The following is an 18,910-nucleotide window of genomic DNA, read 5'->3' on the forward strand; positions in this document are numbered from 1 at the left end:
CTTTGAGGCCCAATGTTTATTTGGTTAAGAAGCCTTTGCTAAAATTATTAATTCACAAAGATTAACAAGATTTGTTATCAGTATTAGTGTGAGACAAGACCAGGCAACAATAGTCCCATCTGCAGCACTTCATGAGAGTCATGCAGCACAGAAACAGGCCCTTCAGCCCATCTTGCCCATGCCGACCAACACACCCAATCTAACCTAGTCCCATTTGCCTGCGTTTGGCCCATATCCCTCGAAACCATTCCTATCCATGTACATGTCCAAATATCATTTAAATGTGGTTATAGAACCTGCCTATCTGCCTCTTGATAGAAATACAAATCATGAAAAACAGGCCCTTCTACCCACTGAGCCCACACCGACCATCAATCCCTGTTTAACACTAGTTCCACGTTATCCCACTTTCTCACCCACTCCCTACACACCAGTGGCAATTTTGCAGAGGCCAATCAACCTACAAACCCGCACGTCTTTGGGTTGTGGGACGTTCCTGGAGCACTTGGAGGAAACATGCGCGGTCACAGGGAGAACGTACAAACTCCACACGCAGACATTACCCAAGGTCAGGATCGAACCCGGGTCTCTGGCACTGTGAGGCAGCAGCACTAGCTGGTGCTTCACAGTGTCATTCTCCTCTTGCAGCTCGTTCCATATACCTACCGCTCTCTGTTATAGTATAATTTTAGTTGCGCTTTAAAAATACAATTATTTTTGTAAAAAGGGTAGAATAGTAGACCATCACTGGATAGAAGGATGAGGGGAAACTTATCTAATAGTGACAGTGCTTGGATAGAGTGGATGTGGAGAGGATGTTTCCAGTAATGGGAAAGTCTAGGACCAGAGGGCACAGCCTCAGAATAAAAGGCCATACCTTTAGAATGGAAATGAGGAGGAATTTCTTTAACCAGATTCATTGCCACAGAAGGCCGTGGTGGCCATCAATGGGTATTTTTAAAGCTGAGATTTATAGATTCTTGATTAGTAAGGGTGCCAAGGGTTATGGGAAGAAGGCATGAGAATGGGGTCGAGAGGGAAAGATAGATCAGTCATGATTGAATGGGAGTGTAGACTCGTTGGGCCGAATGGCCTAATTCTCCACCCATGACGTGAACTTATGAACCATGACCTTTCAGGTAGTTCAGTGCCAGCTGTTTCGTAACTACAGACACATCTGTCATGTCCACATGAACACTCCAAAATGTCCTGTACAATTCTAAGAGAATGTAGTCATTCTTTTGAGTCATTGTCTCATTTAATTGTCTAGTCAGTGACTTTAACTCCACAGTAATGCAGAAAGTAACTAACCAACACCCACCCCCCCCACTCATTCTTCCCCTCCCTTGCCAGTTTGTAGATTAATTAGTTTCTGTAAATTGTTCCTAGTGTAGGGTAGAACTAGTGTACGCGATGATTGTTGGTCGACACAGACTCAGTGGGCCAAAGGGCCTGTTTCAACACTGTGTCTCTAAACTAAAGTTATAATCTAGGTCATGAACAAATTAAGAAGTTATATTATTTACATAGGCGCATGGAACAGCAGATATTGGAGGGCTGTAGATCACATTCAATCTGTGTAGATTAGTCTAAGTTGCCATCGTGTTTAGCACTGACATTATGGACTGAAGGGCCTGTTCCTGTGCTGTCCTGTTCTGTGTTCTATGTATTTCTCTGAAGATGATGGATAGGGGTAACTTACATTTAGAAAGGAGATGAGGAGGAATTTCTTTAGAGGGTGGTGAATCAGTGGAATTCACTGCCACAGACAGCAGTGGAGGCCAAGTCATTGGGTATTTTGAAACGGAGATTGATAGATTCACGATTAGTAAGGGTGTCAAGGGATTGTGGGGGGAAGGCAGAAGAATGGGGTTGAGAGGGAATGATAGATCAGCCAAGATTGAATGGTGGAATACTCAATGGGCCGAATGGCCTAATTCTGAACCTATGACATGAACTGATGAACTCACCGTTCAACAGACAGGGAGATCCATTGAGGTGCTCAGTCAAGAGAATTGTTATTCTTAGATAGAGACGCAAAATGCTGGAGTAACTCAACAAGAATTAGGCAGCATCTCTGGAGAGAAGGTATAGGTGACGTTTTGGGTCAAGACCCTTCTTAAGACTTCAGACAGAGATGCTGTCTGACCCGATGAGTTATGCCCCTGTCCCACTTAGGAAACCTGAACTGAAAACTCTGTAGACTTTGCGCCCCACCCAAGGTTTCCGTGCGGTTCCCAGAGGTTGCAGGTGGTTGCCGGAGGTTGTAGGTAGTGGAAGCAGGTAGGGAGACTGACAAAAACCTCCGGGAACTGCACGGAAACCTTGGATGGAGTGCAAAGTCTCCAGAGGTTTCCGTTCAGGTTTCCTAAGTGGGACAGGGGCATTACTCCAGTTTTTTGTGTCCATCTTCAGTTTAAACCAGCATCTGCAGTTCCTTCCTACACAAACTGGTACTCTTGATGAATAAGGATCCTTGTAAACTTTTGGGTTAGTTTACACTGCCACTTTATGAACCATGTATGCTTAGGATTAAGAAACAATACTTATACAAAACATGAACCACACCTGTGAAAATTCAAGACCTCATACCAAATTCCCAAGAAAGGAAACGGCTAGATTAAAATCAAGTGGACCAAGCTTAAAGAACTGAAACAGGCCAACCTGAAATTCAGAAGAAGGCTCCCCAACCCCGAAAAGTCACCTCTCCGTGTCCTCCACAGATGCTGCCTGACCCGCTGTGTTACTCCGGCACTTTGTGTCTTTTTTTTTTTAAACCCAGCATCTGCAGATCCCTGCGTTTACTCTCTAAAATGTAATGGTCGTTCTAACATAACAGATCATTCCTTAAACAATGAAGGGAGACAAAAATGCTGGAGAAACTCAGCGGGTCAGGCAGCATCTGCATTTCGTTGTCTCTGTACTGTACACTGACAATGACAATTAAAGTTGAATCTGAATCTGAATCTGAATCTGTGGAGCAAAGGAATAGGTGACGTTTCTCCAGCATTTTTGTCTACCTTCGATTTTTCCAGCATCTGCAGTTCCGCCTTAAACATTCCTTAAACAATTGTTGTTACGTTGTCCTACTTTCAAAGCACACATGTAAATAATTCTAATTTTTCCAAAGTTCACACAAAATCCACACCCTTATTGTCTGAAGGAGGGCCTCGACCCGAAACGTTACCCATTGCTTCTCTCCAGAGATGCTGTCTGTCCCACTGAGTTACTCCAGCTTTTTGTATCTATCTTCGGTTTAAACCAGCATCTGCAGTTCCTCATTACACACCCTTAATCTTAAATCTTGTCACTTCTTTGCCACAATTCAGATTTATTTAATTCTCAGTTTTATTCTGACCGTTTGCTATTGTTTTAACACAGCCCTTAAAACATGAGAACGCTTACTGACTGCTGATCTTTCAAGCTGTAAAATGTCCAGAGTTATGTTATCAGCTTCAGGCTGAAGCACTGAGTTGAACTGGCAGAGACATAAGTACACCCTGAAGGTGTGCCCGATTTGTGAAGGCAAACAGTCTGTAGAAGCCAAAGTGAAGAGTAATAAGATAAATAGACTTACCTGCTGTTGCAAACCGTGCCCTTAACAAAAAAATCTTCAAATAATGGAAAGAAAAGGAAAAGAAAACTAGACAATTTCTTTTTTCTCTCTGAAGAGTAGTTTTGTATTAATCCTTGGCAAATAAACAATTGAGGCGTTCTAATTCCCTGCCCCTCGTATGTACACTTTTGAAAGTCAGTAACCTGTTTCAACTTGAGTGGGGGGGGGAGGAGGAGCAAAACGTAAAATGTTATCAGCACTAAATCATCCAACTAAAACTGCAGGATTAGGCAGTGAGATCAGCCAGTAATAACCGAGGACTTTGTCGTTCCTTTTCTTAGTGGAACAGCACAACTCCGACAAGCTCTTTATTGCACTGCCTGCTGCATTTCACAAACACACCTTTAAAGGTATAAGGTAATCCAACCAATCAGTCCTGAACTCAGATGCTGTGTCATACATTTCCGAACACATTTAAGTCTCTCTCCCACACAAACCAGCAAACTTGTGCAACTCCATGTAGTCATTGAACACTGCCAACTAGAAGACTATACTTTCTTTCATGGTTCTCTCTCCACAACAGGCTAATAGCTACTTTAGAGTTTATTTAATGAGTGTGGATTTCTTTTCAGCTTCAGGTGAGCATCTACACACATGGCAGGCGGTGGCAAAGCTACACTCCCTCAACCAGACGGCTAAGAAGCATCAGACATTGAGAGAAAGACCTGGTGTGTGATTCACTGAATGACCATGAGCAACGCTGTGACGTTATTGCAAAAGCAAATAGTATTAAATGACAGGAGAGTTAAATATTATATACAGTAATATTTTTAACCTACGACGATAAGGGCAAAGATAGACACAAAGTGCTGGAGTAGCTCAGCGGGGTCAGGCAGCATCTCTGGAGAACATGGATGGGTAACGTTTCTGATAGAGAGCATTCTTCAGACTCATTTATTTCCAGAGGTTCTGAGATCAGAGATAGGCCTGGAGATAATGGCCTGGTGCTCATCTGTGGGGTCATGGTCAAGGGGTTGGCAAGAGGAGGTGTCTGAGAGTTGGCGTCTGGCCTCAGCGCAGTAGAGGTCAGCCCGCAACACTACAATGGCACCTCTCTTGTCGGCGGGTTTAATAATAATGTCGGGATTGTTGCGTAGTGAGCAGAGGGCTTGGCATTTAGAGGAGGCGAGATTAGAGGAAGTCCTGGGAGTAGAAAGGTCAAGAAGGTTGATGACTTGCCAGTAGTTAAGTGATAAAAAGCTCCAGAGAAGATTGATGGCCGTCTGGGGGAGAAGACCACGGTAAGGGCAATCCTTGAGGTCTGATGCTGCCTGACCCGCTGAATTACCCCAGCATTTTATATCTGTCTCTAGTCTGAAGGAGAGATTGGACAAACTTGCATTGTTTTATCGGAGACGGCAAGGGAACTAACAGATGTTTATAAAAATTATGCGGCGCGTCAATAGGGTAGACAGTCAGAGCTTTTCTCCTACAGTGGAAATGTCAAAGACTAGAGGGCATTGTCATAAGGTGAGAGGAGCAAAGTTAAAGGGGATGTGTGCAACAAGATTGTACAGAGTGTGGTGAAGGGCCTGTCCCACTTGGCCGTCATTTGCACGTCACGCAGATGGCGTGCGAAGATTTTGTACATCACAAAATCCTGGGACACCGCCTGCGACCACACGTCACTGCCTATGTCACCATGCACCATGCGTGCATAAAGTGCGTGTCACGATGGTAAATGATGTTGTGTAAATTACGCACAAATGACGGCCAAGTGGGACAGGCCCTTGAGTTCCTGAAACGTGCTGCCAGGGGTGGTGGTGGAGGCTGACATGATAGTGGTGATTAAGAGGCTTTTAGGATATGCAGGAAATGGAGAGGTATAGATCACTTACAGGCAGAGGAGATTAGTTTAACTTGGCACTATGTTTAGCGAGGACATTGTGGGCCAAAGAGCCTGTTCCTGTGCTATACTGTAGTATGTTTATGTTAAGTAAATTGAATAAAATTAATATTAACACAGCTTTTTAATACACCCTTTTAGACAATGCTTACATGACTTGTAATATAATCTCATTTAAAATCTTCTGCAACTTCTGCCTTATTCTAAAGCAATGAATGTTCGTTGAATTCTTCCCTATTTTACCAGATCGGATTGAAGAAGGGTCTGAAGAAGGGTCTCGACCGAAAAAGCTGCCTATCCATGTACCCTAGAGATGCTGCCTGACCCGCTGAGTTACTCCAGCACTTTGTGTCTTTCTTTGTAAACCAACATCTGCTGTTCCTTATTTTTCTCTCATTTTGCCGTCTATTCTGTCGCTCTCTACATGTGTTTAAAGTATTCACAGTGGTACAGTTGCTCGGGTTATAAATTGAATGTTGTATAATATTGATACATGCTTGTACTAGACACTAGACTAGTGTGTAGTTAAGACCTACCTTCATCAGTAAAAAATGTTTTGTTTACAACTCTACCTCTTTATTTGCAAAAAAAAGCAACAGACTTACAGACTCTTAGAGTCTCTTAGAGTCTCTTAGAGTCTTACAGAGTCTTACAGAGTCTTACAGACTCTCCAAGTTGGTAGCATTCTTGTCTGTGAGTTTAAAGACTGGGAAATTTGAGAACAAAATTCCCAGCTAACTTCATTGTATTTCGCTGTTGAAATGAGCTTTCAGATCTGAAACCTGTTTGTTCAGGTTAATGTAAAATATCCCAGGCAGTACCGTAGTGCAGAGATGATGGGGTCCTATCCCCATTGTCTTACGAAATAGACATCCTTAACTCAACATTATTGAAACAGATTATCTTTTCATTATCTCTTTGCTACCACATTGCAGATGACTCTATCTACACTTCACGCTGCCTCGGCATGGCCACCAGCATAATCAAGGACCAGTCTCACCCTGGACACTCCCTCTTCTCCCCTCTCCCAACCATCTACCTCATTGGAGACCCTCGGTCTATCTTTAATCTGACTTTACAGGACTTTATTTTACCCTAAACGTTATTCCCTTTATCCTGTATCTGTACACTGTGGGTGGCTTGATTATAATCACGTATGGTCTTTTCACTGCCTGGATAGCACGCCACTGTACCTCAGTACATGTGACAATAGTAAACTAAACTAAATAGGTAAAATGTAAAGAAAGGAATTGCAGATACCGGTTTACACCGAAGGTAGAGAGAAAATGCTGGAGTAACTCAGCGGGTGCAGCACCATCTATGGAGCGAAGGAAATAGGCAACGTTTCAGGCCGAAACCCTTCTTCAGACTGAAGAATTGCAGATACTGGTTTACACCGAAGGTAGAGAGAAAATGCTGGAGTAACTCAGCGGGACAGATAGTATGTGGAAATAACTTCAGGGGGGCAGGAGCAGAAGGAATGAGTCTGCCATAGAACAAAAAGCTGCAGTAACTCAGCGGCTCTTGACTCGAAACACCACCTGTTTCCTTTTCTCCAGAGGTGCGACCTGACCCGGTGAGTTACTCCAGCTTTTTGTGTCTATCTTCGGTTTAAAACCTCATCTGCCGTTCCTTCTTAAACACGAGTCTGCCAGGGCAGATCTGTTTCTGGATTTTGGGGAGAAGGTAGAACTGGGCCGTGCGGGGCTGGGGAAGGAAGATGGGTCTCGACCCGAAACATCACCTATTCCCTTTCTCCACAGATGCTGCCTGACCCACCGAGTTACTCCGGCATTTTGTGTCTCGAAAAAAAAAAATAGGGAAGATATTGTTTTCTCAACATCGAAAGAGATTAAATTGGCATTATCAGGTTGCCATTTGTGACATGCTGAGATGCCATGTTTCTGCAAATACCTTTTCTCTTTAGCTGTGAAGTGCTTCTGGACAAGCGAAATGTGATGTGAAAGAAAATGTGTATTCGGGCAAGATTGTATGCCATCACCAGACGATCAGACCAGGCTTAATGAGCACTGGGGAAGGGTGTGTCAGAAACTACAAGGAGTGCCTGCACACAAGCAACTGCAGATTTGTATAGAAAGGAAATGCTGCTGCTGGTTTACAATGAAAATACACAAAATACTGGAGTAACTCAGCAGGATAGGAAGCATCTCTGGATAAAAGGAATGGGTGATGTATCAGGCCGAGACCCTTATTCAGACCTAAATTCAGATTTAGTTTAGTTTAATTTAGAGATACAGCGTGGAAACAGGCACTTCGGCCCACTGAGTACCGCGCCGACAAAAGATCCCCATACACTAACACAATCCTACACACACTAGGGACAATCGTTTTACAATTTTACAAAGCCAATTAACCTACAAGCCTGTACATCTTTGGAGTGTGAGAGGAAACCGGAGCTCCCAGGAAAAATCCCACGCTGGCCACGGGGAGAACGCACAAACTCTGTACAGACAGCACCCGCAGTCAGGATCGAACCCGGGTCCCTGGCGCTGTGAGACAGCGATTCTATCACTGCGCCACCGTGCTACCTACTGATATCCTGAGGGAAAAATACACAAAATGCTGGAGTAACTCAGCAGGGCAGGCAGCATCTCTGGAGAAAAAGCCTGACCCGCTCAGTTACTCCAGCACTTTGTGTCCATCTTTGGTATAAACCAGCATCTGCACTTCCATGTTTCTACAAATGTTGGAGTATCTCAGCAGGTCAGATAACATCTCTGGAGAACATGGATAGGTGGGCTGGGTGTGGAGGAAGGGGTGGAGAACGGAGAGCCTGTATCTTTGCTGTCTCTCAGAACCTATACACTCTACACTGCAGCCTGATCATTTACACTAGTTATAACAGTGTGCTTCAGATTTAACTTTATTTATTAATGCAAAATTGTGAAGTAAGTGATTTATTTATAAGAATCCAAACTGGAATGGTATATTATAAGATGGCTCACAATTAAGATGTAAAACATTGTATATATTTTGAACATATAACTTTATAATTTGTTATTTGAAGAACCTAAGGAATTATTACCCATTAGATTGCCATCAATCAATAAGCATCTGCCAAGTTAATAGAAGAAATTACAAACCAAAGTCTCTCACTGTCTCTCGGTACACGTGACAATGAAGCCCCTGTCCCACTTAGGCGATTTTTTTCGGCGACTATTTGCAACTTGGCTGTTGCCACATGGTCGCAGGTAACGCCTATATAGTCGTGAGTAGTCTCCTCAAATCGCCTAAAGAGTCGTAATGTTTTTCTGGTCACCGCTGGATTTTGAAATGTTCAAAACATTTTGGCAACTGTGGGCTTGACGTAGCTTGTCTTCTCCTGTCATAGGTGCTGTCGCCGGTTGTCACCAGGGTGACGCAGGTTGTCGCCAGGTTACATCGGTTGATGCCGGGTGCTGACTTTGGTGAATTCCATTGGCAACTACCTACGTCAACCATCGACAGTTACCAGCGACTGAATTGTCTTCAGTTGTCGCCGGCAGGGACGTTGCTTGTCGTAGCTTGTCACGGGTGGACGTAGGTTGACTTTGGCTGTCGTAGGTTGTCGCCTGTGTGGCCGTAGGTTGTGGTAGGTGTGGTCGTAGGTGGACGTCCAAATGGGTCGCCGGTTGTCGGTAGCTTGTCGTAGACTAGGTGGTAGGTTGTCGGTAGCAATAGCTTGTCACAGACATTGTCGCAGGAGGGGGGTCCAGTCGCTGCCTTTTCAGCGACCTGCTACAACTGTGACAGTCACGGCAGTTGCCGAAAATAGTCGCCTAAGTGGGATCGGGCTTTGATAAACACTAAACCTGAACCTATTTCCCTAGTATAAGTAATATTTATTGTAAGAAATTATATACTTAAACAGAATAAAAAGTAATGCACATTATCAATATTAAGAAAGTCGTCTCTCTTCTTTTGTCTCCTGTTGATAGTTTAACTGGGAATATTCTGATACAACAGGTCACAACTTTAGTTTCGTTTAGTTTAGGGGAAACTGGACCTTCGGCCCACTGAGTCCACAACAACCAGTGATCCCCGCACAGAAACAATATCCTACACACACTCGGGGCAATTTACACTTATACCAAGCCAATTAGCCCACAAACCTGTACGTCTTTGGAGCGTAGGAGGAAACCAAAGATCTCAGAGAAAACCCACGTGGTCACGGGTAGAAAGTACAAATTCCGTACAGACGGCACCTGTAGTCGGGATTGAACCCGGGTCTCTGGCGCTGGAAGCGCTGTAAGGCAGCAACTCTACCGCTGTGCCACCGTGCTGCCCTTCAAGAACAACTTTGTTCCAAATACACCACTTATCTTTCTCGAAGGTCATGGGCTATGTGACCCAAGATAACCAACACAATCTGTATTTCAGTGAGTCGAGAGTACAGGACCCCTTTGTTCAGTATTGAAACAGAGAGATACAAGTAACTTTTCTGCAGCAACTCAAAGACGTGCACTGCGTTACATGGAGAACTTTTACATAATACTGTAAATATTACATCCTAGGGAAATGGGTTCAGGTTTTCGGTTTATTATTGTCACATGTACCGAGGGACAGCAAAAGGCTTTGTTTTGTAATTTCTTCTTTTAAATTGGCAGATGCTTATTGATGGCAATCTAATGGCTAGTAATTTACTTTAGGTGTTTAAGAAGGAACTGCAGATGCTGGAAAATCGAAGGTACACAAAAATGCTGGAGAAACTCAGCGGGTGCAGCAGCATCTATGGAGCGAAGGAAATAGGCAAAGTTTCGGGACGAAACTTTGCCTATTTCCTTCGCTCCATAGATGCTGCTGCACCCGCTGAGTTTCTCTAGAATTTACTTTACGTTCCTTGAATAACAAATGATAAAGTTATCTGTCAATAATCGATAATCAAATAGATAGTGTGACCAACTCTGTTCAGGGCAGCAATGTGGTGCAGTGGTAAAGCTGCTGCCTTACAGCGCCAGGCACCTGGGTTTGATCCTGACTACCGGTGCTGACTGCACGGAGTTTGCACGATCTCCCTGTGACCGTGTGGTTTTTCCCCGTTTGCTCCGGCTTCCTCCCACATTACAAAGACGTACAGGTTCTTAGTTTAGTTGGCTTTCTGTAAATGTATCCCTCGTGTGTAGGAGAGAACTCGTGAATGGGTGATCGCTGGTCGATGAAATTGGTAAATTAGAAGAAATACAGGAAAGATAAATGCGTTAGAACATTTTAGATTTTAGTTTTAGGGATGCAGTGTGGATACAGGACCTACGGTCCACCGAGTCTGAGGTGACCAGCGATCACCCGTACACTGGTTCTATCCTACACACTAGGGATGACTTACTACAGGGGCCAATTAGCCTACAAACCTGTACGTCGTTGGGTTGAGGGAGGAAACCAGAGCACCCGGAGAAAACCCACACGGTCACAAGGGGAACGTACAAACTCCGTACAGATTGCACACGTAGTCAGGATCGTACCCAGGTCTCTGGAGCTGTGAGGCAGCACGTCTACCGCTATGCCACTGTGCCACCCATATTTCAGAAAACAAGGTAGACAAAAGTGCTGGAGAAACTCAGCGGGTGCAACAGCATCTATGGAGCGAAGGAAATAAGCAACGTTTTGGGACGAAACCCTTCTTCAGAAAACGAAAACAGACTTGGGCCCCGTAGATTAACAGTGGAGAAACACGATGGGCTAATAAACAAACTAATAAGTTGCCCTTTCAACAACCAAGCTGTTTAGACTCACATTTAGCAGCATTAAAGAATATCCATGTCTTCCAGAGATGCTGCCTGACCTGTTGAGTTATTCCAGCACTGTGTGTGTCTTTTTTGGGTATTAGAGAATCCCTGTGAATGTGTTCAAGTCTGTGAGAGTCCGGATCTTTAAGTACTTCACTGTGGGTGAAGGAAAAGCTGTCTTTGTTTACAACACTCCCCACCCCCCCCCCCCCCCCCCCCCCCCCCCCCCCCCCCCCCCCCCCCTCCCCCTCCCCCTCCCCCAGCTCTGTGTACACCTACTGATCAACCGATATCATGCACAAACTGATGTGCCTTCGGGGCTTTTCAAAGGTCAGCTTTACTGATATTCCTTCTAGGTTTAATGGAGCACTGTCAAGCCAAAGTTCTGCCAGCCCACCTCCCCCAATAAGCCACAAGTGAGAGAGACAAAAGGGCATTGTACTTGCACAATACTTTGAGCGGCTGGACAATAAAAAGAACTTTTAGTTTAAGAAATGCTGATATATCTACTCCAACTGAAACTTCTTACAAACATCTTTATCGCTTGAAGATAGACCTGGACTTGAAAAATGTGTGTAATATTTACAGTTAATTTTCTGAAACAATCCGATCTTCCCTATCATAGTCAGGGATTCAGTTTCCATTCACTGATTACCAGCTAACAGCACTTTCTCCACAGGCAAGACACTGTTACAGTGGAAAAAAGTCTCGACTTTGACACACTTACCTGACACACTTACGATATTCGTTGAAGGTTGACATCGAAGTTTTGTTGAGGGGAGAAGAAGCTTTCACATCACTGAGCCGGGACATTGGAAGCGCAGTGTTCCTTCGCAGTGTCCCAAACTGCTGTACGACTGAGGACATCTGTCTCTGGAATGCACCTTGTCCCAGAGGGAGGGGGATGGGATCCTGTGTGAGTGTGGCTATGCGTGCAAACTTGTGCACACTCACGGTCGAAAGGACAACAGCCCCAAGGTCACCGCTTCATTAACATTCCACAACTTGTCGGAAATGCATCCCCGCTTGAAGAATTGCCAGGAAACCTGCCCCTCTGCGTGCTCCTAAAAATCCCCCGCTCCACAAGAACACAACTCGCTGACTGAATGATCAATCCTCCAAGCAGCACTTGGGTCTCCTGGGCTGAGTTGTTCAACGCAAGAAGAATGACATCTCACAGGATCACTGAAAGCTCCCTCCTCTGTGTGTGTGTGTGTTGTGAAGTGCGATTGGGTTCAAGAAAGACTCGACTAACATCGAGAGCTGTATACATTACTGCACCCTTGTGCAATATATCTTTGTGGATGATTCACAAAATAATGCATGCCGTCGTATTCCAGGGATCACATAGATACACTGACCATCACAGCTGCCCTTCAGAAATCTAAAGTTGCACTTTTAGTGACGTGTGGTCTCGCTGCATTTTTGCACTTAGAAATGCACCAGCGGGTCAGGGCTGTGGCCAGTGGGTGACATCAAAACCCCGGCAAGGCCACCAGCTTATTCAAGGACCAGTCTAACTCCCTCTACTCCTCGCTCCCTTCAGGCAAGAGATATCCGTACCCTGTGGACGGCTCAATTGTAATCATATACTGTTTTTCTGCTGACCAGTTAGCACGCAACAAAAGTTTTTCACTATACCTCGGTACACGTGACAATAAACTAAACTAAACAGCTGTAAATAAATCAAAATTAAATCAAGAATAATTTTGGCAGCACAGTGGCGCAGCGGTAGAGTTGCTCCCTTGCAGCGCCAGAGACTTGGGTTCAATCCTGACCACGAGTGCTGACTCTATGGTGTTAGTACGTTTTCCCTGTGACCGTGTGGGTTTTCTCCGGGTGCTCCGGTTTCTTCACACATTCCAAAGATGTGCAGGTTTGTAGGTTAATTGGCTTTGTTAAAATTGTAAATTGTCCTTAGTGTGTAGGATAGTGGTAGTGTTTAGGGTGATCGCTGGTCAGCACTGATTCGTGGGCCGAAGGGCCTGTCTCTGCGCTGTATCTCTAAAGGCTAGTCTAAAGCCTTAATCATTTTCCATCACATTAATTAATTTATCTTTCCAGGGAGCAAACCTGGGTGGAAATAACTTTATAGTGAAAATCTACTTATTCATCCAATTATAACTTTACAGTGTGTTTTGTTTTAAAATTGGAGATAGGGAATTCTAGCTGATTAAGAAATTTGGCTACATTTTGTGTCTTAATTAGTATTTGGTTCATTGTCCAGCTGGAAACATTGTGAACAATACTCACTGCACCAGTACAATTATCTATTCAAAGCACTGAAGCATCAAAAGGGAAGGGGAATGGAAAATCAACTTCAAGTGGATGCAGAATTTTCTCAATCCATATAAGCTAAATCTGACACAAAATGCTGCCTTACAGCGCCAGAAACCCGCATTCGATCCTGACTATGCATGCTGACTGTACAGAGTTTGCACGTTCTCCCTGTGTTGGTTTCCTCCAGGTGTTTTTTTTTTAGTTTAATTTAGAGATACAGCGCAGAATCAGGCCATTCAGCCCACCGAGTCCGCACCAACCAGCGATCCCCGCACATTAACACCATCCTACACACACCAGGGACAATTTACACTTATACCAAGCCAATTAACCAACAAACCTGTACGTCTTTGGAGTGTGGGAGGAAACTGAAGATCTTGGAGAAAACCCACGTGACCACGGGGAGAACGTACAAACTCTGTACAGACAGCACCCGTAGTTGGGATCAAACCTGGGTCTCTGGTGCTGCAAGGCTGTAAGACAGCAACTCTACCGCTGCGCCACCGTGCCACCGTGCCACCGTGCTCTGGATTCTTCCCACATTCCAAAGTTGTGCGCGATTGTAGGTTCATTGGCTTCTGTAAATTGCCCCTAGTGTGTAGGATAGAACTAGTGGTTGGTCAGTATGGACTCGGTGGGTGGAAGGGCCTGTTTCCACACTGTACCTCAAAGGAAAGTAAAGTAAAAGTGAAGTGAACTAAAATAAAATAAACTAAACTGAACGTATTATCGAAATATTTTAAAAACATTTAGACAGATTTAGAAGGATATGGGCCAAAAGCAAGCAGTTGTGACTAGTGTAGATAGGGCATCTTGGTTGGTGCGGGCAAATTGGGCTGAAGGGCCTGTTTCCACGCTGTATGACTCTATGACTCTAAACTTAACTAAACATTCAACTGAAAAGACAACCTAAGTAAAAAACAAACATCACAATACATATTTCCAAGGCATTCATTACATTTAATATGAAACCTATCAACTGCCTCATGCAGCATAAAATATCCATACAGTTGAAGTTACAACTGAAGGTTGTAATCAACAAGTTAAATAAAAAAATCAGCAAAATATTGAACAAGTTTCTAAGAGCACTGCCAGAACTCTCCACACTTGCTGATATTCAATCTTTCATTAACAGCAAACTGGAGACTGATTACATGTTTTAGCACAATGCAGGCATTCACAGTATGGAACATAGCGAGGCATCTTCAGCATGCACCGATGCATGCGGGCTTTGCGATGTATACAAACTTGTTTTTCAGAGCAGACTCCAGTTCCCCAGCCCCACATGGCCTGGTTTCACCTTCTCCCCAGAATCATCAGGTCTCCGACCGACACCTCCTCCTACTTACAGTATCCCTGGACCATGACCCCACAGATGAGCACCAGACCATTGCTCAGACCATCTCTGATTTTGACACTTCTGGCTGTCTTCACTCCACAGCCTGCGACCTTATTATTCCCCATCCCCGCACTGCCCGGTTTTACCTTCTTCCTAAAATCGATAAACAGAACTGCCCTCCAGTTCAGGCAGTTGTGACAAACTCTTTGCTTCCAGAAAACTATCTCGCTTTAAACTAAACGCCAAGTGTTGCACTTTTGCACTGATTTATGATTGTGCTGTTGCAAAGAGTACGATTTTACTGCATTGTCTGCAAAACAACACATCTCACTGTATCCAAGTCCATGTGTCAATATACATAGTAACATTTATTGGGTTTAAGGGATATGGACCAGGTTCGGGCTAATGGGACTAGCTTTAATGGGGCATCTTGGACAGTATGCACGTTGGGCCAAAGGGCCTGTTTCTGTTCTCCACGACTATTTAACTATTGAACTATTGAACATGTAGATATCTGTGTCAAACGAAGAACCTGTAAAAATTGAAAGCTGAAGACAGCACCAGGATTCCTGCTTAGTTTGGCTGCACCTACTCTCAACACTGAGATAAATCTTCAGCCTTGTTATCTCTTCCTCAGGTTGAAACTTGTGTTTGCATTGCAAAATTAAAATTACGGGTCTCAATGTGGCAAGATCAACTTAATATATATTATTTGAATTTGCAGTATCTAACCCAGCAGAGAAATGGGAGATTATTTTCTATCTCAACCCCTGCCGTCTTAGATGCCGAGAGGACAATTTCCTCTCAAGCAGGAGTCTAGACCTCTACGGCACGCTTTGAGAATTAAGAGGGTCACTTATTTAAATTTAATCTTCTCTTAAAGACCTAGGAATCTCTGGAATTCCTGGCCGCAGAGAGTTGTGACGGCCGACGTTGAATATATTCAAAACTTTGAGAGTTTTACTATCGCAGCATTTAAGAAACATTTAGACAGGTGAAGAAGGGTTTCGGCCCAAAACGTCACCTATTTCCTTCGCACCATAGATGCTGCTGCACCCGCTGAGTTTCTCCAGCATTTTTGTGTACCTTAGACAGGTACATGGATAGGATAGGTTTAGAGGGATATGGGCCAAAAGCAAGGAGGTGGGATTAACGTAGATGGGGCATGTTGGTTGATGTGGGCAAGTTGGGCCTGCTTCTACATTGTATGACTCTATGACTAAGACTAATTATAAACACCGGGTGTCGTCCCAATCTCCCTATCAGCCTCATTGTGGCCCTTCCACTTTTTTTACCTACACTTTCTCTGCAATTGTAACACAATAAAGATGTAACACTATATATTTGTATTTTTCTACTTACACTATTGTTGTACTTGCGTTTGGCTTGGTGGTACACAACATGTTTTGACCGTATAGCCTGTAGTACTCAGTAAACATTGCTTCTATCTTTCTCACACCTTTAGTCTTTTCATCTCTGGCCTTCGTCCAACCACCTGCCTTTCAAAAAAACCCTCACCTGTATCCACCTATCACTGCCTCTCCACCAGCTTTCCTCCCGCCTACTACAATCAGTTTGAAGAAGGGCAACGACCCAAAACGTCACCGATCCATGTTTTCCAGAGATGCTGCCTGACCCACTGAGTTACTCCAACTCTTTGTGTCATTTCTTTTCCATCCTTCACCTGGATTTGTACCCATTTCTCCTCTTCCCCCTCACCCTAACACCTTCCACCTATATTCCATCCTCTGACTTCACAATTCGAGGAGTGAATTTTCGCCTTATCTCACACCTGTTGCTTTTTTCATCTCTGGCTTTCGTCCAACCATCTGCCTTTCAAAAAATAACCCTCACCTGCATCCACCTATCACTCGCCAGGCTTTGACCAATCCCTGCTACAGTATCTCCAGTAATCCCTCCCCTTCACCACCACAATCAGTCTGAAGAAGAGTCCCAACCCGAAACGTCACCTATGCGTCTTCTCCAGAGAGGTTGCCTGACCCACTGAGTTACTCCAGCAATCTGTGTCTATCTGCAGATCCTTGTGTCTTACAAATCTGTTCAACTCCCCAACTTCCTTTTCTCTTTCACGACATTCTTTACTGAGACCTTTGGTCATTGCGAACATCTCATGTGCCTTGATGCCAAAAATAGTTTGCTGACCCTCTTGTTAACACCCCGGGACACTTTGTTAGGTTAAAGGTGCCATTTAAGTACAATTTGTTGTTGTTTAATGAATGATTTAATTCTCTCTTGCGGTCTTTGTAACATCTTGTTATTCTGGTCAGCTTGTCACTCGGTAGCTGTCCATGTTTAAACTTGGAGAACAGATGGTTCTGTTTCCATTCCTTTGTCTGGCTTTGTAAAGACTTGAAGAAAGTCCCCCCCCCCCCCCCCCCCCCCCCAAATCTTGCTCAGTTTGCAAGTCAGCAGTCTGTGAGCATTAGCATTTCAATGGAGGTTATTGGGAGAGACTTCCAACATGTGCTCTGCTCTGAGTTTCTGAATAAAATAGGGTGAGAATGGTACATTTCACGAGATTTGTGTTTTTAGGAGCAACATTTTTTTGCCAGTGAGATGCCAATATGTACCATGAATACACATATGCGTCATGTTGAAATACAGTAAACCCTCGTTATTATGGACCTCTTTCTAACATTTGGTTATGGCCGATGGACCTACTGATGTTCACCGCCAGGCTGGGCTGACAACACCACCCCCGGCCCACACCACCTCGCCGACCAGCTCAAGGCCGGACCCACTGCTGCCACTATCCCCACCACCTCCACCCTACACAGCATCCTCAGCCACTTCCAGGCCATGCCTGCCACCGCTGCCACCGCCACCACCACTCCTCACCTGCACTCTGGCCGCCAGCGGGCCGCGACCAGTGACTCCGCCGATCCTCGCCTCTCCACTGGCCGCCAGCAGGCCCGGGCCATCAACTCACCTGGATTCTAGGCCCAGTTCCAGACCGAGAGTCTGAAGAAGGGTCTCAGCCTGAAACGTCACCAATCCATGTCCTCCAGAAATGCTGCCTGACCCGCTGAGTTACTCCAACACTTTGTGTCTTTTTCTTTCACAAACCAGTATCTGCAGTTCTTTATGTCTCCATGTGAACTATGAACTGTCTTATTGCGCTAAGGACCCTCTGACTAAAGAAGTTCTTCCTCAACTCCTTTCTAAAGGTACTTCCTTTCATTCTGAGCCTGTTCCCACTAGTCCTAGACTCTCACGCATGTGGAGACATCTTCTCCACATCCACTCCATCCAGGCCTTCCACCATTCAGTAAGATTCAACATGGTTCCTTCTAAACTTCAGTGAGTACAGGCCCAGTGCCGTCAAACATTCATCACACTCTTGACTCTAAAAGACTGTACTAAGAGCTTCTGACTCTTTGTGTACTGCCTAGGTGAAGTTTACTGGATTGTGTGCAAAAAACAAAGAATTTTGCTGTACCTGGGAACGTGACAAAGTCTCATTGAATCATTGAATTGAATTGAATTATTCTTAGTCATTTAAGTCATAGATTTTGTGGCTGTGTCTGTCTAACTGAGGCAGCTGATGTTGCAAAAACAAACATTCAACGAGTCACACCTTAAATAACTGGATCTACCATTTGGATTACTGCAGGGTGAACACGTCAGATGGTTTTTTTAGTTTAGTTTAGAGATACAGAGAGGTAACATGCCCTTCAGCCCACAGAGTCCATGCCAATCAACAATCCCTGCACACTAGCACTATCCTATACACATTAGAGATAACTTACGATTTTACCCAAGCCAATTAACGTACAAACCCGCACGTCTAGGGAGTGTGGGATAAAACCGGAGCACCCGGAAAAAACAAACATGGTCACAAGGAAAATGCCCAAACTCCGTACAGACGGCGCCCATAGTCAGGATCGAACCCGGGTCTCTGGCGTTGTAAGGCAGCAACTCTACCGCATGTAAAGTGGGTAAAGTGAACACCATCAATGAAACAACTTCAGTTGGTGTGCAGGGCCCACTTCATTGGTAAAAGAAAAAAATACATCAAAATACAAAGTCAGAGCCTGCCGAGTTGAAATTCGCATTGAAAATAATACTATTCTGGTAGCTTGGCT

At 44.4% G+C, this 18,910-nt stretch overlaps 1 protein-coding gene and 1 long non-coding RNA gene across 5 annotated transcripts in view; one reads left to right on the top strand and one right to left on the bottom strand.

Annotated features, from left to right (window-relative positions):
• Positions 1-12,524, bottom strand: part of inavab (innate immunity activator b) — a 49,228-nt gene extending 36,704 nt beyond the window's left edge. The window contains exon 1 of one of the 4 annotated variants that reach the window (XM_055654595.1): positions 11,193-11,334. In XM_055654595.1, coding sequence (XP_055510570.1) covers positions 11,193-11,194 — 2 coding nt within the window. In that variant the 5' untranslated portion in view covers positions 11,195-11,334. Of the gene's footprint in view, positions 1-3,577; positions 3,828-11,192; positions 11,335-11,912 lie in introns of those variants that run through there. The other 3 variants (XM_055654599.1, XM_055654594.1, XM_055654598.1) reach the window with 3 other exon arrangements.
• LOC129708683 (uncharacterized) lies at positions 3,769-6,028 on the top strand. The gene is made up of 2 exons (XR_008725391.1): positions 3,769-4,284; positions 5,709-6,028. It is a non-coding gene; the product is annotated as an uncharacterized LOC129708683 (long non-coding RNA).
• Positions 12,525-18,910: the final 6,386 nt, after the last annotated feature.

Source organism: Leucoraja erinacea, chromosome 24, assembly GCF_028641065.1.
Source record: "Leucoraja erinacea ecotype New England chromosome 24, Leri_hhj_1, whole genome shotgun sequence".
In the NCBI taxonomy this organism is placed as follows: Eukaryota; Metazoa; Chordata; class Chondrichthyes; order Rajiformes; family Rajidae; genus Leucoraja; species Leucoraja erinaceus.